Below are 24,179 nucleotides of genomic sequence, written 5' to 3' on the forward strand. Positions count from 1 at the left end.
TTACATCCTGGTTTGGAGAAATCACTATCAGGTCCGGTTCCTTCGACATCTGTCTGCCCATTCCAAAGTTCAAATCCAAATAGTTCCTCATTCTCAGTTTCAACAGTCCACCCACAAAGTTCAGCATTGTCAAAATCACAGCCGTGAACACAAGCTGTGGATAAAACATTTAGACAGTTAATGAAATACCAATTCATGTGACTGTGTGTGTGCATGAGTGTATGTGTGTGTATACTTACAGTCACATGATCCATCAGTAATAACAATGTTGTCCAGGGCTGTGTCACAAGAAGCACTGAAGCCTTTTACATGCTCGAAAACAATCTACAGACACAGAGAGAAAACACTTTCACCAACCATGATAACATTTTACAGTAGATATTACTTTGTGACATACGGGTGTGGTTAGATTAGATCCCCCTTTAGGAAATTGTACTTCAACAGCTGCGTGACAATTTATCTCTAATTTATCTTCTATGGCGAGATTTATATTTATTGTGGATTAAACACAAGTCAGTGTATTATGATCTTTTTAGGCATGAAATCTACAGTGAATTTGTTCCTTATTTGCACAAAATTGGGAAAGACATTTTGCAATAAACTCGAGCCCCTCCCCTCTATCGCCCCATACTGTATGTTAAAAGATGGGAACAGCCAAATTTCAAACCAGCTAAATCAGTGAGTGAGATCGCTGCGCCCAAACAATGGACCAGTTAGTCGCAATGAGTCCTCAAATTAGAAAAATAGAATAGGTAAAAGTAGTATGGGAGGTAGAGTCCTCAGCCAACAGGCCCCTCTCCTTTGGAATCCTCTACCAGTCAGGGTCCAGGAGGCAGACACCCTCTCTACTTTTAAGAGTAGGCTTCACACTTTCCTTTTTGATAAAGCTTACAGTCAAAGCTGGCGCAGGCTTGTCAGCTCCTTACTGCTATAGGCTTAGACTGCTGTAGGCTTAGACTGCTGGGGGAACTGACACCCTGGATCCTGTCTTTCCCTCTCTCTCCTCTGTTGCCTATCATGGTTACTAACCATAGACCTTTCTGGAGTCCCTGAGCTCCCTTGTCTTGTAGGACCAGCTCCTAGTGATGCTGCTATAGGCTTAGACTGCTTGGCTTAGGAACTGGCATACTCTCTTTTATCTGTCTCTTTGCATTAATATCATATAATTGCAATTAAATCAACAAGAAGGTTTAAGGACTTCGCCAAGATTGAACTTGTTCTCCATGAATTCAGAAAAATTCCCAAACATTTGGAGGAGTTAGTTTGCAACACTTCAGACTGTTGGACCAACATCTTTACAACGACATGCTAACACTTACCACAACACTGTCTGCGCTTGGTTTTGGCACTGTGACAGAGCCCAGCAACCAGGATGGACTCTGGATCCCCTTTTTGGAAAACACTTCATCCTCCCCAACAGCCCTCTTCGCCAGAACCTTCAAAATGTTTCTACTATCTATGCCATACATGTAGTACCGAAAGCGGACACAGATCTCATTGGATGGTGACGTGATGCTCGGGCTCAGCAGACGAGCGTTCTGTTCATTTGCCACATTATCAGCCTCGTGGTAGATGTAGTATCCCTCTGCAAACAGACAGGGAGACAATTGTTTTTATCATGGATCTGTCATGGCCTGGTTCCTGTGAGCTTAGAGTAAAAAAATAAGAAAGATCAAATTAAGCATTTGGGACTGACCTCCATCGGGGTAGTCTCCACTTGGGCCGGTGTTGTCTGTTGGGGTTGGACCTGTATGTCTCGTCCAGTCGCTGTTGTCTGTAGAGTCCTGAGTGAAGTCACAGTATGGTTTGCTGTTCTGGTTAAAATCACAGGAGGTCAGGACCGCTGCTGGAGAAACACATTGGCATTGATTAGTGAACAAGTCGACACATTACATTAAGAAACACGGATAATGTGAGGGCAAAAAACATTCTTAGACCAGCATTTGAAACATCACCATTTTAACCTCCCATCTACAATATGAAGACAAAGAGGCAGAACCCTTTCACAGCACTGAGAGTGTTTCTTATTACTGTGAAAAGCTTGGAATGCACAAAAGATTTGTGCGTGTTTTTAACTCAAACTGTGTAAGAAGGTACAACGCGTTCCCGAGCACATTTGATCTCACATTGTAAACTTTTTTTCTATCTTGGTAATCATTTTGAAACAGCAGTCATTTTTTTAACATTTTAAGTATTCAAAATAGAACAAAAATTTCCTAAAATTAACATTTCTTTCTTTTTATTTGACTAGATTTAATATGTTTTTGTTTTAAACTAAGCTACCTCTACCTGAGTAAAAATAGTTTACATTTTTTTAAAGTAACAGTTCTTTTACCAAAGTCACATATCCGTTTTTGTTATTTTAAGAGCCTTATTTCTTTTAACAAATCCAAAGCAACATAATGAAAAGTTATATTTATTGTTTTTTTTGCCTTAATTTGATTGGGCAGCTGAAGAGAGACAGGAAATGTGGGGAGTAGAGAGCGGGGGAAGACATGCAGCAAATGGTCAAGGCCGGGAGTCTAACCGGCGACCTCGGGAACAAAGACTGTAGCCTCTGTATGTGGGGTGCCAAAACAACATATTTTCAAAGGTTTAAATTTATTTTAAAAATTAAACATTTTATTCACCAGTTTTGAGTTTGTTTAATTTGCCACTTTTTTTTAAAGAGTTCTCTAAAGTAACAGTAACTTGACTAATGTATTAATTCTCCAAACTGTGTTCCAAGTTTCGTCTTATTTCATTTAAAAAAATTAAACAAAAGTACATTTCCTAGTTTTGAATTTCTTGAAAATTTAAAGTGACAGTTATTTTAAAATTATTTTAGAATTTTGAAAAGTGATAGGAAACAAATCCTTTACTTTTTTAAGGTGCAGTCATTTTATTTAAAAACTTTCTGACTTCTACAAATCTAACAAGAGTAAACAATTCTAAAAAAAATATTGAACATTTAGTTAACCTATTTCACGTTAAAATACTTACTAATAAGAGGATTTGGGCCCCAAAAAAAACTTTAAGGTGTAATTTGAAAAAAAATAATTATGACTTTGTTTCTCAGAATAAAAAACTACAATTGTTAAAAGTTATTTAAAGTGACAGAATTTTAATTTGTGTCTAATGCCTTAATCTTCTTCTTAATTACTTTTCCTCTTTGAATATTTTTAAACTACATGATTTTTACTCAAGTCTTATTATATAAAATGTTTAAGTAGTAATTTGAGTATTTTCAAATGTTCTAATATTAAAAAAACAAAACAACGTACTTGCCTTTTTCTAAATCACCTTTGTGAGAGTCAAAGTAAAACTATTGGTCAGTAACTATAACTTCAGGTAGATTTGTTCAGGTGTTGGCTCTTCCTCTCAAATGAAGAATACTTTTATTATAGTATCTGTTTGCACTTGGACATTCAGTACCTCATGTCAGGCTTCTTCAATCAGAGGATGGAAAACACATGAAAGTGACTTAATGACTGACTGCTGATACCTCAGCGTGTTGTGTGTGTTAGGTGTGTTATCATGTGAAAGTGTGTTGGTTGTGTATCATTAAGATAAAGAGCTGGAAGGAGCTAAAGTCCACTTGCATCTCAAGGACAGAACTTGGGTCACGTGAGCTAAGATAATACTTAGATTTGTATGTACATTGTTTTATCAGTGTGCGTGTGTGTGTGTGTGTGTGTGTGTGTGTGTGTGTGTGTGTGTGTGTGTGTGTGTGTGTGTGTGTGTGTGTGTGTGTGTGTGTGTGTGTGTGTATGCGTGTGTGTGTGAGGATTTACTGTATCATAAAAATCAACTCACCATCTTCTCTCTGTGTTCTCTGCAGCCTGTAAAAGAGAGAAAAACAAACACTCCGGTTAAAGTTAGTTAAAAGTTTTACCAGCTCGATCACTTCATGGTTTAAATGGATGCGTGTGTGCTTAGTTATTAGATAATAACAGATGAAGGAAGGGAACAAAAGACCTGTGGTTACATAACTATGATTGATTTATGTCAGACTGAAAAATCAGAGCTGTGATTAACGACACGAGGTAGAGCTCTGGTTTATTATCAGCCTTAACAAACAACACAAGATCAAAGAGGACTCACAAATCCTCTGATCTCTGCAGGAAACAACCTCTTCTGAAACTAGAGAATGGAAAGAAGCGACTTTTCCCACATTTGTTATATTTTTTACACAATAGTTAAATCTTTATGCAATATTGCTTCCTTCTTACACATATAAATGAAGTCTTTAAAGTAAACCTTACTGGATTTGTTCTTGCTCCTCTTTTGTTCTTGGTCATGTGTTTGCACTGTATCACCTTACTTTAGTTTGTTTCTTTTTATTGTTTGATTTTCTGTCGTGTTCTTTTTTTCACCAATAAAAAACAAATAAATAATAATAATAACAAGAATAATAATAATAATAATAATAATAATAATAAAAGTAACAATAATAATATTTTAAAAAGAAGCGAAACAAGTTGAATTTTCGCCTATATAAAAGAATAACTTATTCATCATACACTCTCTTTTAAATATCAAACAGGGATTTTACAACAATTCCCACTTACAGAAATGGACAGCAGTTTCAAACCTGCACCTCCAGATTATCAGATCATTTGAAGCTGTTTAACAGGGTCAGACAGACTACTAATAATCCAAATAAATCAGCCCTTATCGCCAAAGAAATCATTGAAATATCCAAGGCTGTGTGCAGACCCTTTAGAGTAGGTACGCCCAACTGAACTTGTGCAGGGTCGGCATGAAGAATGTTTGCACACATATCTGAATAAATCTGAATTCTTTAAAGACTGTCCTGCACACCTACTATTCTACCACAACATCAAGTACCACTTACTCTTAAATTTAAATAAAACTTAACAAAATAAGTTCTGCCGCTGCAGCCAATCAGGGGTCAGGATTTTTGGGTCATATTTCCGCGGTGGAAACATCATCTTGACGGGCATACTGTCCTCTCAAGCAAAAAAGTTTGAACTGCTTACGATGGGAGCGACCGTGATTTAAAGGAACATTACTTTACCGTGCAGCAGACAAACTTTACATCAAATATTTGTGAGAAAATGATTTCACATAAGTAGATTTGTACGAGCAGGATCCAAAGGAGTAAGAAATATAGTCAACTTTAAAGAATCGGGAAACATTTTAAGGTTTGGTATGATTAAAATAATTGGTTGATTACTGTAGGGTTCTGGTAATCCACTTTATTGTAAATATATCAATAATTTAAGAAAACTCAAGAATTGTTTTTTTCAATTAAAGGTGAATAAGTTGCAAAAATACATAGTTTCTTATAAGGATACAGATGTTATGAAAACACTGAAGATAAAATGATCTTCATATTAAAATAAATCACTTTCTTTGTCAACTGATTTCCACCAATCTCCTGAGGAAGTTTACATCTGAAGCACTGATTTGTCTTGATTTTTTTTTTAAAGCGATTTGTTGGATGGATTTCTCTGGGCTGGACTCACCTGTACTGTCCCTGTTCTGCTCCACACCTGCACATCCATAGGAGCAGGATGATAAAACGTAACGAGTTCATTGCTAACTGCGAGTTAGCGGGTGAGGAAGACACAGGGACACAGCACAGGACTTTATATAAGGGTGCTGCTGTAGACTGGGTGGAGGTGAGGGGTGGAGGGTTTGAATTCTGATTTTCTAGATGTTGCAAAATGTGTAAATGAGTAACTGTGTGATAGGGCCAGGGTGTGTCCCCCCTCTCTCCCTTTCTGTGTGTGTGTGTGTGTGTACATGTGCTGCTTGACCTCTGAGCAGTTCACATGCTGGGTGGGGATGCCCATCAAACACTATATTACAAAAAGCAGCTTGTACTGTGAGATATTGTGGCCCTTATTGTGTAATAAACAGAACACTTTGATCGGGACACACCTTCTGTCCTGTGTATTGACATATTTATGAGACCAAGGCGCTCCTCTCCTCGTATAAAGGTGTGTGACAAATAAAGGACAAACTGTTAGGAATTATCCGGTCATGTAATAATGTCAGACCACTCATGTTTAAAAAGATTGATGTGATATTTGGGGTGTTGTTCCCTCTAGCTGAAACAGAGCACTGGTAGTTGGCATCCATCAGAGAAATCGTGGTAGTGACCCAAACTAACAGGTCAGTAAACTGGGCTCTGGTCAGCCTCAAATAGCTGGAAACAGCAGGAAGTTTGTATCTTAAAGACCTCATAAAGTCTCTAAAAGTAGTATGGGAGGTCAAACCTTTAGTCATCAGGCCCCTCTCCTTTGGAATCATCTACCAGTCAGTGTCTGGGAGGCAGACACCCTCTGTACTTTTAAGAATAGGCTTCAAACTTTCCTTTTTGATAAAGCTAATAGTTATAGCTGGCTCAGGCTTGGACCAGCTCTTAGTTAAGCTGCTATAGGCTTACATAGGACTCCCACCAGATCTATGTCTGGTCCGTCTCCGATACGTTGCTGTCCGGAGCAGGACCGCCGGACAGCTGGGGTCGTGTTTCCTCGCAGTAATCACTGAATCAAGGATTCTCCTCCTCCTCTCCTCATCCATGTTGTCTTTGTGGTCCTCTGAAAACCTCTGACCTGTTGACTCCAGGCCTGGCTCCGCTCATCATGACGGTTTGTTGTTGTAGTTAAGTTAAAAACGATCAAACGATCACACAGAGTGTTTTATTCTGAAAATTAACCAGTTGTTTCATTTTGTTTTGGTGCCTGACTTCCTGTCCTGCTCCATCTTCTCTGTTGAGATTGATGTGTAGTCCTCCCACATCAGGTAAAAATAGAAGTCTTGCATATCTTATCCGGAGGGCTCCAACTTGCCGGATCAGAGACGCAGCCGGAAAGCACGGAGCGGATCCAGTGGAAGTTAACACATTGACTAGTATAGGAACGTATCAGATCAGGTGCTGTGACGGATTGGAGACGGACCAGACACGGATCTGGTGGAATTTGGCCGTCAGACTGACACACAGGGATCTTTCCCTCTCTCTTCTCTCTCTGCCCATCATTTACTTTAATTCTTCCTGTCCCATTAAAGTTACTAACCATAGACCTTTCTGGAATCCCTGAGCTCCCTTGACTCATAGGTTCCTCTGGATCTCTGCCGTAGGCAAACAAACAGGACATATTATTGTGTCCATTATTGTACAAACAAGCAACTTCACCCAGCGAGTACTGTATCAGTGTTGATCAACCTTCAAACATAAAGGGCAGAAAGTACTTGGCTGTATAAGACTTCAGACTTCTTAGTTTCTATTTTTAGCATCATCACTCATGTCTGCTCAGATAGACAGCTCATTGTTGTTAAACTCTGTTTACCATAGCGACAAGAGAGACGAACTTTCCATGAGCACTTTGACCTAACTGCATCAACTCTGACGCTTTATCTGTGAATTTTATCTGTTTGTTGCCTTTTAGCACCTCGCTGTTCATTGGCCCTTTAACTTGAAATCATTACTGCAAAATCCTCAATTCACACTTTTATTTAAGACCTGGGTTTGAATTTTGGTTCTTTTATTTGAAATGAGGTGAAATTACAAAGATCAGTGGTTTGTACAATGGTGGTCGAGAAACAGTGATAGGGGGCTCCTCCTTTCTTCTGTGTCTCAATGTACCAGTGTCACATGTAATGTCACTGATACTCGCTCTGTTCTCTACCCTGGGGTCTTTGCTGCTGCTCTCCCTGCCTTGGCTTTTCATGTATGCACATGAACAGGAGGGGAGGTGTGCTCTCCCCGCGTCAGGCTTTGGCATTCCACATAGGCATGTAAGGGCAGGGCAATATAACTAATTGCATGTTCATTACCTTATATAAATCAAAAGAGGACAGTACTAAGTGAAAAAAAATGATCTGATGTGAAGGGGTTTGAAATAATTGTGTTATATTTCTGGACAATGTCAGAGAGGTTATTGACCACTTGTTTCCCAAAACTATAATTAAACTCAGAATGAATGTGCTGGAGGTTCAGCAAAATTGGGTTTGTGTATTATTTTGAGTCGTGTGGTCCAGCCTTGTTAGGTAAGGTATTTTGTTATGTAATGTCAATTGTTTCCTTTAACTCGAGACTGTCTTTCCTTTTATGAGACTTACATTAAACAGTCACTGACGTGTTGTCACATCATTAAAGTAAGAGCATCACTCCTTTACTTACTTCCTTATAATCATCCTGACAGCACTGACTTGTAACAACAGGGGTGGCATTATTTACTCCTACTTGATGCCCAAAGGTTGTTAATTTTCTAAAAAGTCCTGAATTCACTGAAATATCCTCATTTCACGTCTGTGAAGGTTCAAAGTCATCAAGGAAGCGTGGTCCAAAAAGGCAACTGGACTTGGTAGAGATTTTTGAAGATGTTTCACCTCTCCTCCGAAAGGCTTCTTCAGTTTTAACTAAACTGGAGGATAGAGCTAGAAATAAAAGCCTCTACGAATAGAGTCGTCGACCAAAAATCATTACAATTCCCTGGAACTAGACATCACATTTTTCACAGTAATACCTACCTAAGTAAACTTTTTTTTATCTGAACTATTTAAACTTCTGAGTCACTTTTCAGAGATAAGAAGTGCAGGAAGAAGATGGCAGATTTACAGTATGTAAAGGTTTGGCAATCTACAACTCACAGTCGGTAACTCTGAGACATCACAGGTGAGCTGACTATCGTGGTAATGAATCAGGGAGTACATTATCAGAGGTCGACTCCAGGCTTCAGTCTCAGACCTTTGAAAATAAGATTCTGTGTCCGAATAACAAAATAAAAGAGACAGAAAGCATTGATATCTATTGTTCGAACTAAGAATATTTTCATGATACATACATATACACACACGTATTTTTATATATATATATATATATATATATATATATGCACATATACACTGAACAAAAATATAAATGCAACATTTGTTTTTACTCCCATTTTTCATGAGCTGAACTCAAAGATCTAAGACTTTTCTATGTATACAAAAGGCTTATTTCTCTCAAATATTGTTCACAATTTGTCCAAATCTGTGTTAGTGAGCACTTCTCCTTTGCCTAGATAATCCATTCACCTCACAGGTGTGGCATATCAAGATGCTGATTAGACAGCATGGTTATTGCACAGGTGTGCCTTAGGCTGGCCACAATAAAAGGCCACTCTAAAATGTGCAGTTTTATCAGTTTTTTTCTCACAGCATGATGCCACAGATGTTGCAAGTTTTGAGGGACCGTGCAATTGGCATGCTGACTGCAGGAATGTCCACCAGAGCTGTTGCCTGTGAATTGAATGTTCATTTCTCTACCATAAGCCGTCTCCAAAGGCGTTTCAGAGAATTTGGCAGTACATCCTATCAGCCTCACAACCGTAGACCATGTGTAACCACACCAGCCCAGGACCTCCACATCCAGCATCTTCACCTCCAAGACCGTCTGAGACCAGTCAACCAGACAGCAGCTGCTGCAACAATCGGTTTGCATAACCAAATCATTTCTGCACAAACTGTCAGAAATTATCTCAGGGAAGCTCATCTGCATGCTCGTCGTCCTCATCTGGGTCTCGGACTGAGTGCAGTTCGTAGGTTTGAGTGGGCAAATGCTCACATTCAATGGCGTCTGGCACTTTGGAGAGGTGTTCTCTTCATGGATGAATCCCAGTTTTAACTGTACAGGGCAGATGGCAGACAGTGCGTATGGTTGCTGATGTCAACGTTGTGATTTGAGTGGCCCATGGTGGCGGTGGGGTTATGGTATGGGCAGGTGTATGTTATGGACAACGAACACAGGTGCATTTTGTTGATTGATTTTGAATGCACAGAGATACCGTGATAAGATCCTGAGGCCCATTGTTGTGCCCATCCATGTATATATCTATATTTCTCTATATATATGTATATATATACATATATATACACACACACTGTCTATATATATATATATATATATATATATATATATATATATTCAAGTTCCACAGAGGCCTCACTCTGGCTTTCTTCAGTGGTATGAACCTGAAACAGAAACTGATGTTCTTGTGATGTTAAAATAACATCATGTTGCAGATTGGTCAAAAGTCATGCTTTGTCAGGTCTGTCCTCAAGAGGAGAAGAAAACTACTTTTATAATGTTTGTTTGTTGGAAGGAGGATGTTTTTTTTTTTTTAGGTCTGACCTTCTTCAAGGAATGTTCAGTTCTTTGTCAGGATTCTGAGATCAAAGACAGAATTCTAGAATTTTTTCTTTGATGTCAGAATTCTAGAACACCTGCTTTTGCTCTCTATCTGCAGACACAAAGCCTGCTGAAACTTGATTGGATAATACTACTCAGACTACAGACAGAGACCATAACACTTAGACTAAAATCCCGACCCTGAATCCAGTCTCTATTTTCCAGGTAAAACCTGGAGAAGTTCAGAGTCATTACAGATCAGAGCAAACAAAAATAAAACATTATATCATGTAAAGGAGGCTGGTGCAATAACCAATTCACTGTAAAATATTTGAATTATCTTTATAGCCCACCATCAAAGGTATTCATTTATTTTATGGTTAGGGCGGACAAAATGTGTTGCAAGGGGCAGAGTTTATGTGTTCTTCCCTCCATGAGTACATCATATCAAATTTTAGATGCAACTTAGTCACTAATAACTTAACTTAAACTTAAAATCCCTGTGTGAAATCAAAGACGTGCTTTCCTTGTGCACAGTGGTGGACAAAGTACACGTCTTCATTACTTAAGTCAAAGTATAGATACTCCATGTCTAATATTACTCCAATACAAGTGAAAGTTACTCTGGCAAATTATTACTTGAGTTAAAGTACTGGAGTACTTGCTTTTAAAAACACTGAAGTATTCAAAGTACCTCTTAAAAAATCTCTAAACGTTGTATTTTCAAAATACACAAGTGCAGTCAAGAATACATAGGAGTAAATTCTGTTACATTATGTTTATCTAGAAACCATTACCTGAAATCTCTTAAAACTATACCATGGAATAAAAACAGAAACTAACTTACTCCACAGACAACTTAGTTTGAAATGTTCATCTGGAATAAAACAAACGTTACGTAGCTCAACACGCTCTCTCAGGTTGGACAGTGGATGTTTGTATGTTTGGGCAGAGTGGGAAACAAGGAGAACATTTCAAACAATATATATCATTCTTCATTTCAAAAACCTCTAACACGGGCTGAAGATATGGTCATGGGCGCTCAGGTGGAGAATTATAGCCATCATTACCACCTCTAAATGAACTGCCTGATCTGAGTGAAATCTGCTCTGTGTTTGCTCCACGTTCAACTGTGGAGACGGACGATATACAGGTACGACTAAACCACTGAGACAAACAGAACTACACAAACACAGTTTACTGTCTAAGGATCAGATTTCAGAAAAGAGAAGGAAATTCATGAACTGACTTAAAAGCAAAAGTAGTGAGTAACTAGAGCATTGATAGAAATGTAGTGGAGTAAAAAGCACAATAATTGTCTTCTGAATGTAGTGCAGTAAAAGTAATAAGTTCCTCAAAAAATAATACTCAAGTAAATTACAGATACTCATAAAATGCACTTAAGTACAGTACTCAATTAAATTTACTGTGTTACTGTCCACCACTGCTTGTGCAATAAGATTCTTCGTTGGTAGGTCTGACAACAGGCATGGAGCCTCATTCCAGACATCACAAGTTTTTATTAATTATTCTGAAGAAAGTTTCTAAGAGAAGTCAAAGTCGGATTCATGGGCAGAATTGTTCTCACCTGTGATCTTAAATTGATGAAATCCATGTTCTCGTAACTTTGAAGTTCAGGCTCGGTGTTCTCAATTAGCACAGGTCTACGCCAATAAAATGCCTTCTGTATATAAGGGCATGAGACTGCAGGGCAGTGTGCACAAAAAACACAGGATCCAGAGGAAAAGAGGAGAGACATCAGAAGCCTTAAACCAGTTTCTAAACGTCTAACTGAGCTTAAAGAGAGACTGTCTTGACTAAACGTAAACACAAACAGGATGACTTTTTATTGACTAAAACTGTTACAGGCAAAAAAGACAAAAGCGTGACTAAACAGGCATTTTCCTCTAAAGACTAAAACTATTCAGGTCTATAACAAACTTTACTTTCTGGACAGGGTGAGGTTTAACAACATGAAATGATTGTTTGTGCGTCATCTTTGACAAATGACACACAAACAACACAAAAGGCAGTGTGAGGTTAACGTAGGACAGCAGGTTTTTCGTGTTAACATTCAGAGCAGCAACAAGAAACTTCAGACTCCTTTTGTTTTAAAGCGCTGAAGCCTTCAGAGCACAGAGGGGCTCTGTTTCAGACTAGGAAACAGCACTCAGAAACTTAGAAACATGGGTCTGAACAACTTCTATATTGTTACAGTTAGATTTAAAAGTTATGTAATACACTCTGATGCTTCAAATCATTACTCAGCAGCCATCACACCCAGGACCGGTGAGGTCTAGGTTTAGTTAGCTCTGTTTTGGTGGAGTGCTGCCAGTATTTGAGTATCGCCTTATGAAAAAAACCTCTCTGTACTTTGGTTTATTGTCCTGATCTTTACTTAAGAGCTTTGATTTCTTACAGGAACAATGAATGGAAAGCAGTCACAGTGTCATTTGTCATGTTTACATAAGTGTAAGAGCAAAGTGCGTTTGATTCATATGGTTCTCTCAGGAGTTCCTTTAGTGTACTTCATGTAAAACACCTGATAGCTTAGCTCTCCACATTTTACAGCTAGCCTGCCCAATGCTGGCTGTTTTATTTACATGTTTAGTTCTGGTTACCACAACACCACTGAAGTACTGAAACAACACTGTGCATCACTCAGGAAGAGGACCATCCCTTCAGCATCATGTAGAAATAAAACATGACCTTTGACATCAGCTGTTCTGTTGGTGGTGACTATCATAAAGAGATACCATCATCTCCATGACTCAGGAGTGTGTGCGTGTTTCTGTGGAAATCCCAATCTCATAAGGATACTGAGAAGAGAGGAAACTCCTCCATAGAGGGAAAAGTGAAGTTTCCAGAGCTCCGTGGTTCAGTATTAAGATTAGTTTTACAAAAAGTGCTTAAGGAAGCAGAAGCCAGCTCGGAAATTAAAATCTCAACATATTTCCCATGTTTGTTTAAAGTTTACAGTCCAGTTAACAACTTGAGAAGTGACCGTGTGTTCAGATCACAAGATAAGAGAAGTTCACCCTCCAGATATGTCTGCAAAATAAACATTAAGTTCTCGATCCTTTACATGACCCCAGCTGTTTGTGGTGAGTCTCAGTTTCACTTTAAACAGTAGTTCCACAGAGGCTTCACTCTGGCTTCCTTCAGCGGAATGAACCTGAAACAGAAACTGATGTTCTTGTGATGTTCTTGTAATTAAAGGGTCTTTAGTTTGATGAAATAACATCATTTGTCAGGTCTTTGTCAGGTCTGTCCTCAAGAGGAGAAGAAAACTACTTTTACAATGTTTGTTTGTTGAAGGTTTTTTTTTTTTTTTTTAGGTCTGACGTTCTTCACGGAATGTTCAATTCTTTGTCAGAATTCTGAGATTTTTTCTTTGATGTCAGAATTCTAGAACACCTGCTTGTTCACACAGACTGTTTTTCCTGCAGACACCTAATCCTTCTGATACCTGATTTGTCGATATTACCCAGATTACATACAGAGACCAGAACACTTCTCAGGCTAAAGTACACACTACACATGATTAAATTGTGTCTGTCCTCACCACACTATTTCATGTTGCTTAATTGGTTTGATGCTCCAGCTGTGTGTATGATAGATTAATAGCCTGTCAAACACGGCCTCCAGTGTTCACTGTGAGTATAACAGGACTGTCATTTCTTTAATTCTCTTATTGTTTCCATTATTCTGCACATATGAACGTCATGCTGAGAGATACTTTTTGTCAACCTGCTAAAAAAAAAAGCATGACTTAGCCGTGAAACATTTCTTTATTACTCTTTATTCTGCAGCATGAAGACATCATGTACAGAAAGCTATTAGACTGCAAACTCAACATGGACGCAGATAAGACAGAGTTATACCTCCCCACAAAATGATTGCAAAACAAGGAGGATAAAAACAAACAGGGAGACACTGAAATACACTCGTGGTTTATTATCTTTCTGCAACGCCTGAACGGAAACTCTGAGAGGGAATGCCACCCAAGAGATAAATCTCTGATCTTTGTACCATCTTTCAACCCAATCACCTCAACGTCACCTTAGCAACAAACCAGGTGTGTCTCACAGGTGTCTGTAGGCGTTTAAAAAAAGTACAAGTGTTGGTGAAAAAAATATGAGTTTAGGGAGGAGAGACTAATGATAAGGGTCTTTAAACTGATGATACAGTATCATTGTGGAGTGTATTGTCACATCCCTGCTTTGTAATTCATCAGCTCTTTAAAAAGTGAAGACACAGAGTTCAGACCTGAAACAAACAGGTGTGTTATCATTTTTGAACAGAGAAATCACATACCTGGATCGAGTAAGGCCAAGATACCATCCCCAAAAACTGATGAGCTCTCACTACTGTATCGTTTGTTGGCAGATCTTTAAAAAGAAAAACATAAGCATGAAAATATATTCAAATAAAATGATATTTAAGTCCTATAAAGGAGTCACAGTAAGTGTACAAAGTTAAGGAAATGACTGGATGTGTTTCATCTTTTATATTTATTGCAATAGGCTGCACATAATTTCAAAGTTTGGATCTGTTTAAAAGTGTATATCAATGTCAGACACCTTTACTCAAACTACATCACTGGCTGCATGAACATGTGGTACCCAGATGTAGAAATGGACAGTCTTTCGCCTTTACTAGGACCAAAGAAATCAGAGTGTTTAGCTGCTTGTTTATTTGTCCTTGTTTGGTACTTTTCTTTATCTGTTATAAAGTGTTTTTAATTTTGTAGTGACATTTTTCTTCTCTGACTTTTCTAATTCAAAGGTACTCCCTCAGTGTTTTCCGGGCCTAGCTGTGGGAATCCTGAGTGGAGTGTATGAACTCGTACTTGTGTCAGTATAAACAGTGAAGAGGTCTTACTTTGTTTCGCAACATGGTGTACAATTCCTGCTAAATTTGCTCTTGTAGAAGACCGGATATTTTCTATCTATCTTGAATTCAGGGAGAGTAACCTACGGAGCATGTGCGTAAATTCGGACATAAATCACGGGAACACTCTTTTCCTGTTTGACATGTCTGTATTATCCATAGACTGCATAAATAAGGTATTATCACGATACAACGATAACCTAGTAAAATGTTACATTTATGCTTATAGGTGTACATAATGCTTCTGGAAGGTCTCATAGGGTTGCCAACTCCCCGTATTAGCCAGGACATCCCGTATATTGGGCTTAATTGGTTTATTTCATACGGGACCTCAATTTTCCCGTATATTGACTATTAACTCTTGTAATTACAGCAGACTGCACTCTACAGATCCTAGATCAAATAAAGCAGCAGATCATGTGCCAATCCCACCGCCTGTCATCCAATCACAGGCCCTCTCACGCGCATCAGTTGCATACGGCGCAAATGCGCCAAGTCCTGCAAAAAAGTGTGGAGAGGATTTTCTCTCTAATTAAATGGCCAGACTCAAGAAACAGCTGCAGCACGGAGCGGATCAAAAGTGAACTTCAAATATCTGTAAACTGTGACTTGTCATGTAAGGACTTCTCTCTGGCTGTGCAAAACGACAAAAGACTGCTTGAGTCAGTGAAGTGCAGCAAAAAGTGTCCATGGAGAAAGTACATTTGGTGAGTCATACTCCTCTTTTGCATTTAATTTTTCTTTTCCCTGTTTTTTTTATGTAAAGAGCCAAACTGCGGTTTCTTTGATGTTCATATGAGGTTACATAATGATACAGCAAGGATTAAAGGGAATACAAACTTTCTGCATTTCCAGTTGAATCAGAATATGAATATATGCTGAATTCACACATCATGCTCACACCACCATGGTACCGTGCACCCGTACCTTATTTAGTAGTTAGAAAGTTGGCAACCCGAGGTGAAAGGCTGTCTAAAGTAAGTCTACTCCGCCATCTTGTGGCCAAATGCGGTCATACTCACTGCATAGAGAGTTGTTGTAAATCATTTCCGGTTCTTGTATAAATTGAACAGAAGTCGTTGTAGCAAAGCCGTATCTGTTTCCGCTGTCACTGTTACTAAAAAAAATAAAAGCAACCATGAGGTATTAATATCTACTTTGAAAATGTTGTTGGTTTGCAATGGTAGGTATCTGGCTGCGATGGCCGAGTGGTTAAGGCGTTGGACTTGAAATCCAATGGGATCTTCCCGCGCAGGTTCGAACCCTGCTCGCAGCGTTCCTTTTCTCGCGATGGTTGACTGATAAAAGATAGGTCTCATTTATGGGGCTAAAGAAAAGAAAAGAACCTAAGCAGGTGATGTTCCAAAATAAAGGTATTTATGACATTCACTGAGGGTTTTATTTATGTATTGCGAAAACATTTCAGTTAAAGGATATTATGTGTATTATTTAATCTGTTCTTGTTTTGCTAATTATTTTCATGCACTTTCCATAAACTGACCTAACCATAGTGTTTCTGACAACATTGATGTGAAAAAAAGCTTATTAAAAGGCTGTGAAACTTCATCCCTGCATAATCTCTAACATCAGCTATGAAAAGGATCAGATGAACAAAATAATCATCTAAACGTGATGCTGAATTAATACACTCTGTTTGTACACTATTTAAAATTAGACCTTTCCATCACTTACCAAAAGGCACCGCTGGGATTCGAACCCAGGATCTCCTGTTTACTAGACAGGCGCTTTAACCAACTAAGCCACGGCGCCACCTGCTGCACAATGGCGGTATATTACTTTATCAATCTACAATTACTGATACTGTTTTGTACCTTCGATTAAATAGGTGAACTTCAAAACAGCAATGGATTTATAATAGTGGATATTCTGCTGTAATTTAAAAGTAGATAATAACACTAGAGTAGTGTTTTGAGTGGAGAAATTGAGTTAAAATAGAAGAAAAATAATAAAAACATATTTATACTAACAATACAGAGCCCCTATAGTGACATATTAGAAAACAGAAATAATTTGTGGCTGCAAATTAATGACTGGTGGCAACATATTAGTTATTCGTGGCCAAGATTTACTTATCTCGTGGCCACGAATTATGAGTTATTAACAAGGGGCAACCTCCAGTCTAAAAATATGAGTCCAATGCGGAAGTGCTAAAAACTGCAGTTCATCGTGGATCCGCTGGAGGCTGGCTCCGGAAGTACCGGAAACCACATACACACCAATTCAAAGAAGCCGATCTTTACAGCAGAAATAAACATGCGTACAGCCTGGTCCAAAAGATGAGTGTAGTCTGGATAGCTCATTTCTCCATCGGCACACACTGTACGGGGGTGAATTTTTTTCTGACGCGGCAATATCGTAGATATCGAGATTACGAGACTTCCCAAGCTGTTGGCTAGGAGGCTCAAAGCCCATCTCTTTACGTCACAATTGCTCAACAGCAGCAGTATGGCTCCCGCCAACGATTGGCCTCAAAACAGCGCTTCAGAAACAGATGGGTGACGTCACGGATCCTACATCCATATTTTATACAGTCTATGATTATTACTTTGTGTCCATTGGTTATTAATTCTTGGCCACTAGATATTTCATTCGTTGCCATGATTTAACAATTTTAGGTCACAAATGATTATTTTTCTAGAATGTTACTTGGGGGGCTCAGTACGAACACACTTCATGACGCAATTTAGGCCTTTTATTTAATTCTATTCCTGACATTGATTCAGCAGTTACATCAAACAGAAAGAAAAAAAAAGACTCTTTCTCTTCTTCCTTGGAAGCATTTCTATTTTCTGGCAAACATTTCATGTCAGCCTGTCCTGTATCTACACTGTTTCTGAACATATTGGGGTTATTATAGTTCAGTTTTATCATCTTGGCAGAACCAAATGTGCCAATAGGAGATGGATTATTAATAAAATAATATTTTTTTATGCAGACAAACAAAGCTTCATACAAACTGTCCTTGGCATGTTTCTATGAATATGTTTCTAATCGTGGAGTTGCATAACAAATCCAACCTTACACAACCCACATTGAACCCATGCCTGGAAATGGAAATAAAACGATATAAATCATTTCTGCTGCTGAATTAAATCCAGACTTTTACAGTGAAAGCCCTCAGTGACTACGTGAGGTTACAAACGATCCAAAAATGCCGTCTTTAGAGCATTCCTTATTATTCTATATATAGAAGTTACACACATATTTTCTCTGGTGTGTAACTTTCATTTTACATGAGTTACTTCCCGTCAGTAACCACAGACCTTCTCTCTGACCACACACACTCTGATCACATCCTGTTCTCTACTGTCACAGTTCAACCTGCTGACTCAGCCTGACACCACTTAAGGTTTAAACCATGACTTATATACTCCTTATTAGTGTTTGTGTTCATACTCTCAGTCCTGTGTTATTGTTATTTGTCCTAAAATAACTTACTCGTATGTGCTCTTTAAATAAGCTGACTTTAGGCTGCTGTGAGAGACTTTGGGTTTATGTTGATCTGGCGCCCGCCTGTGGGAAAAGAAGTACATCCAAAGATCATTTATCTGAAAAAGTCTCAACCTTTCTTTAAATGCTCAAATCTATCACTCATTGTGAATATTTGCTAATATTTGAAAAAAACTCCTCACTGTGGCTTTGACTCAAATAAATGTGCTTGTTTTCGACACATGTGACTTCTCTGCACTTTAAATAAGTATTGAAACAAAGGATAACAATGTAGATGTGTTAAATCAACCACATATTAAAATGTGTAATATCAGGCCAGCTTAGTATTAAAGCTACAGTGTGTAGGAATGGGATTATTGAGTGATATCAGATTTAAACGCTCACCGCTTCCGTCGTTGAAGTGACGGTGGCCTTCAAGGACAAGAAGCTCCTGTGATGCATGATAACGGCCAAATTCCTAAGGATCCGGGTCTGGTCTGTCCCCGATCCGTCACAGCACCAGATCTGATAGATTGCTATTCTCTATGTGTTAACTTCCACTGGATCCACTCCTTTGCATTCCGGTCCGGGCCCTCCAGATCAGGTACACAAGACTTCTACTTTTGCCGGATGCCGGAGCACGACGCATCAATCTCAACAGAGCAGATGGAGCGGGACAGGAAGTCAGGCACCAAAACAAAATGAAAACATCCGGTTAATTTTCAAAATAAAACAGTCTGTGTTATCACCAGATCGTATTTCACTGAACTACAATAACAAACGGTCATGATGAGCGGAGCCAGGCCTGGAGTCAACAGGTCAGAGGTTTTCAGAGGACCAGAAAGACAACATGGATGAGGAGAGGAGGAGGAGAATCCTTGATTCAGTAATTACAGCGGGAATACCTTGGTCACATGACTCCAGCTGTCCGGAGGTGCTGACGGACAAGAAAGCACGGAGCAGGACCGCAGCGGATTGGAGACGGACCGGAAACACGTGGTGGAAGTTCGATGTTAGTATGATCCTCCATTTGTCAACTTTTTACAATCAAAAATGTAAATCAATACAATTTATTTTGCACACAACAACAACCACTCTCTTCTTTATCTTCCACCTGGTGCATTTCACGCAGCCACTCACGAAATACAAAGACACGTATTCTACTAGTTTGTCTGTTCTGTGTTGCTGGAGTATCATGACGGAATCCATAAAGTGGGACCTGCTCCCATGTAGATATAAAAGACTCAAACATGAAGTTTCGAATAAAGCATTGAGTGGATTAATGCAAGTTATAAAATATATGTTTTTATTCTAAAAATCTGCAAAAGCAACAAAATGAAGCAACATTTGGATTGAAATGGTGCAAATCTGGTTCATCACCCAGCAGGGTTCCGAGCATCGACACAACAACAACTCACATAATGTGTCTGAAAATACCGTTCCTGGAATCAGCATCAAGGCCAGACCCTGAATTATAAACATGTATTTAACTCTGTAGTGTGCCATACTGTAGGTGTTTGTGGTGAGAATATAAATCATAGAAAACCTTCTGTTTGGATCAAAGTGAAATTCCCCACATTCACTCTCTGAGCATTCCTGAGAAGAGAAATGAAGAGCTCTGAAGTTTCCAGATGTTTGAATTCTTGTGTCTGAGCCGTCAGCTCAGAGCTCATCCTCTGATTAAAGCTCAGAGTTTGTATTGAATGAAGCAGTGAGCAAACACGCTGTGTGAGTTTAAGATAAGACTCAGTGACGGTAAGCTAACAGACATCCTGATTACTCTCTGCAGGAAAACTGATGGTACTGTCAGACTGCAGGTTATTCACTTTCCTGTTCGACTGTCACAGAGGCAGATTAAATACTGACTCAGTCTGACACTGAGGAAACGATGAGACAAAGTTCATCCAGGGGACTCTGCTTTTGACAATCCCCCCAAAAAATTGAGTCACAGTGTGCCATGCTGATAAAAACTGAATTTAATGATTTGCAAAGTCCTTATTTAATTGAAAATTCTGCAAAATAAATTAAAATATTGAAACTGAAAAATATCTCCTAATTTTAAATATGATGCCAGCAACACGTTTCAAACAGTTGGCACAGGGACATGTTTACCGTTGTGTTCATCATCTCTTCTTTTAACAACACTGTGCAAACGTTGGTGAACCCAGGAGACCAGTTTCTGGAGTCTAAAGTGAAATGTTTCCCATTCTTGCCTGAGGATTTCAGCTGCTCAACAGTTCAGAGTCTCCTTTGTCGTACTTTTAGTGTCATGATGTTCCAAATGTTTTCAATGGGGGACAAGTCAGGACTGCAGGCAGGCCAGTTCAGCACCTGGACTCTTCTACCACAGAGCCATGCTGTTGTAATACGTGCAGAATGTGGTTTGGCGTTGTCTTGCTGAAATATGTAAGCTCTTCCTGAAGACGTCATTGTCTGGATAGCAGTATATGTTGCTCCTAAACCTGTATATGTTGTTCAGCATTAATAGAGCCTGCACAGATGTGTAAGCTACCCATGCCATGGACTCTTATGATCCCCATACCATCAAGGATTCTGGCTTTGAGCTGTGAGCTGATAACAAGCCGGATGGTCCCTCTCCTCTTTAGAGCGGAGAACACAGCGTCCATGATTTCCAAAAAGAATGTCAGATTTTGATCCATCAGACCACAGGACAGTTTTCCACTTCCCCTCAGTCCATCTTAAACGGACTCAGGTCCAGAGAAGTCTCTGGATTCTTGTTTCTGGATCATGTTTATATCTGGTGTCCTCTTTGCATGGTTCAGTTTTAACCTGCATTTGTAGATGCAGTGATGAACTGTGTTCACAAGCAAAGGTTTTAGATGTGATGTAATGCAGTGGTTTCCACTACAGAGTCATGTCTGTATATTTCTCACAAAACAATAAAAAATTTCAGTTTCAACATCTGATGTCATGTTGTTGCACTATGCATTGTCAATCAAATATAGAGTTTAACTGATTTGCAAACCATCATACTCGGTTTTTATCAACATTTTATTCAGCGTTAAAAACAGGACTTTTTTTTTAAGTTGATTAAAAAATTGTACATTCTTGTGTTTTACTGACCAATTTGTGGTTTGAAACACAGACACGTGGAAGACTTTAAGTGTGTGATTCATCGTCACATCACAGTGTGACCCACCTCTTCATCATCAAACTCTCCTCTTCTTCTAATAGCGAGGGTCAGGTCAGTAATTTCCACTGATATGTTGAACCAAAGTCGACTTATTGTCACGAAGAAGACTTTAATATCAGCAAAGTCAAACCCTTTGTTTACAATCATGTAATTTGTTATGTTTCATTGGGTTAGAATATAATGGGATGGTGATGATTGTGCATCAAGTATAAGTCATACCCTGATGTTTGGGTTGAAGTTGAAAACGAGCTGTAGCATTGAGACACCTGGCCCTCTTTCTTCCATGATGCCACTCTCTCTCCTGGATGAATCTGCAGCCCACCTGGGACTCCTGTCTGCTGCTTCACTTTTTTATTCACCTCTCTTCTTCTTCCTCTTTCAGAAGAAGCGGGAGTAGGAGAGTCAGAGTATGTTTGTGTCAGAGGGTACATCCTAAAGAAAAGTTCTCTGTGGGAGTAGTGAGTGTTTTCTTCATAAAGGAGCTCTGTGACTCTCAGGTTTTCCTCTCTGGAGAACAGGCGAGCTCTGTTGAGTAATGACGCTGTGGGTTGAGTTCACACTAATACTACAACCAGGAGGACAGATACACACAGTGTGTGTGTGCTTCACTTATTAAACACAGCTCTGCCCCTGTGTCTGTTATTATCATTTACTGGAAGCCTGCAGGGTTTGTGGAGCCTCACTGTGAACTGTGTGAGAGGAAGAATGCGCTCAGGGTTCAGGTCCATGAGCTAAAGACTCTGAGGGATTAAAGTGTCCTCAGCGTGCAGAGGACAGAGGATGCAGGGCTGGATGGGCTCATTTATCACACTTCTGTGAGGAGTGAGTCACTGCAGGGAGGGGTGTGCAAGGCCATGCACTTCATGTGTTTTTATAGCTCAACATGTGACATGTGGAGGAAGAGACACAGAGGGGAGGACCTGAATATAGGGGAGGTGAATTTACTGAAAATGGGGAAATTGAAGCCAAAGTAAAGGTAATAAAGAAATCCAAAGTATGGTATCAATCAATCAATTTGCAGCATTTAGCAAGTTACAGTGGCAAGGACAAACTTCCTTTAACAGGCAGAAACCTCCAGCAGGATCAGACTCATGTTAGACACACATCTGCTGAGACCGTGTTGGAGAGAGGGATAGAGGGAGATGAAGAGAGAGAGATGATAGTGGTGAGACGGATAGTAGTAGTTGTACTAGCTGGAGTCTTGCACGTCCACATCAGCACAGATCCAGAGGAACCTACGAGACAAGGGAGCTCAGGGACTCCAGAAAGGTCTATGGTTAGTAACTTTAAAGGGACAGGAAGAGTTAAAGTAAGTAACAGGCAGACAGAGGAGAGAGAGGGAAAGACAGGATCCTAGTGTGTCAGTCTAAGCCTATAGCAGCATAACTAAGAGCTGGTCCAAGCCTGAGCCAGCTATAAGCTTTATCAAAAAGGAAAGTTTGAAGCCTACTCTTAAAAGTAGAGAGGGTGTCTGCCTCCCAGACCCTGACTGGTAGATGATTCCAAAGGAGAGGGGCCTGATAACTGAAGGCTCTACCTCCCATACTACTTTTAGAGACTTCAGGTACGATGAACAGGCCTGCATGTTGGGAGTGTAGTGTTCTAGAGGGGTAATGGGGCACTATGAGCTCTTTAAGATACGAAGGTGTCTGATCATTAAGAGCTTTGTAGGTCAGATGAAGGATTTTAAATTCTAGCCTAGATTTTATGGGGAGCCAATGTGGAGAAGCTAACACTGGAGAGATGTGCACTTTCTTCCTCGTTCTAGTCAGTACTCGAGCTACAGCTGAAGAGTCTTTAGAGACTTATTAGGGCAGCATGATAAAAGGGGATTACAGTAATCCAACCTTAAGGTAACAAATGCATGGACTAGTTTTTTTGTCCTAATATTGCATAAGTGAGAAAAGGCTGAAGTCCAGGATAAAGAAAAAAAGGCAGAGCTTAGTGGAATAATGCCAAATTTAAAAAAAACCCTAGAACACCTGGCACTAGAGCAGAGGAAGCTTTAATCACAAAATAAAATCTGCACCCAGGATTTGCTGCACTGTGAGAAATGATGCGACATCTACGAGCTAGTCCAGGCAGGTACCTTGAGCTGCAATGTTGCATACCAGGATTTGACGATCTATACAACCCTTCGCTCAGAGCTACACTCACCAGCATCCACCTGCAGGCTGCATGAGATATTATCTCATCACTCACCACATTTTAGATCCACTTGCTTTACAGTGATAGTAAACACATGGAAACTACTTACATGATGAAGTTGTGTGTTTGTCATAGTTTCATCCCTCTGGGTCAAACGTCCCAGACTCAGGCCCTCTGGTTTCTGTCTGTTTGGCCTTCAGACACAGTTTTTGTGTCTCTGACAGGAATCGGTAAACTGTTATCAGAATTTGGGTCATGGGGGCTCACCTCTGTTCCCAAACACTGACTCACACACCCTGAGGGGCGGGGCAGAGATAATCGACACAGACAGTGAGTCAGACTCTGCAGGTGAAGCTGAAAAAGTTGAGGGGAGACAGAACCAGAGTGAATATAAAGTCAGCGACAACA

At 39.5% G+C, this 24,179-nt stretch overlaps 1 protein-coding gene and 2 non-coding genes across 3 annotated transcripts in view; 1 reads left to right on the plus strand and 2 right to left on the minus strand.

Annotated features, from left to right (window-relative positions):
- Positions 1-9,373, minus strand: part of zanl (zonadhesin, like) — a 31,655-nt gene extending 22,282 nt beyond the window's left edge. Inside the window, 6 exon segments of the mRNA XM_034677209.1 lie at positions 5-154; positions 240-324; positions 1,320-1,585; positions 1,697-1,846; positions 5,472-5,498; positions 9,265-9,373. Coding sequence (XP_034533100.1) covers positions 5-154; positions 240-324; positions 1,320-1,585; positions 1,697-1,846; positions 5,472-5,498; positions 9,265-9,373 — 787 coding nt within the window.
- A 6,840-nt stretch (positions 9,374-16,213) lies between these two features.
- Positions 16,214-16,295, plus strand: trnas-uga. The gene has a single exon. It is a non-coding gene; the product is annotated as a tRNA-Ser (tRNA).
- Positions 16,296-16,715: 420 nt separating this feature from the next.
- On the minus strand, positions 16,716-16,789 carry trnat-agu. Its single transcript has one exon. It is a non-coding gene; the product is annotated as a tRNA-Thr (tRNA).
- Positions 16,790-24,179: the final 7,390 nt, after the last annotated feature.

The sequence above is a fragment of the Notolabrus celidotus genome, chromosome 23 (assembly GCF_009762535.1).
Source record: "Notolabrus celidotus isolate fNotCel1 chromosome 23, fNotCel1.pri, whole genome shotgun sequence".
Taxonomy (NCBI): domain Eukaryota; kingdom Metazoa; phylum Chordata; class Actinopteri; order Labriformes; family Labridae; genus Notolabrus; species Notolabrus celidotus.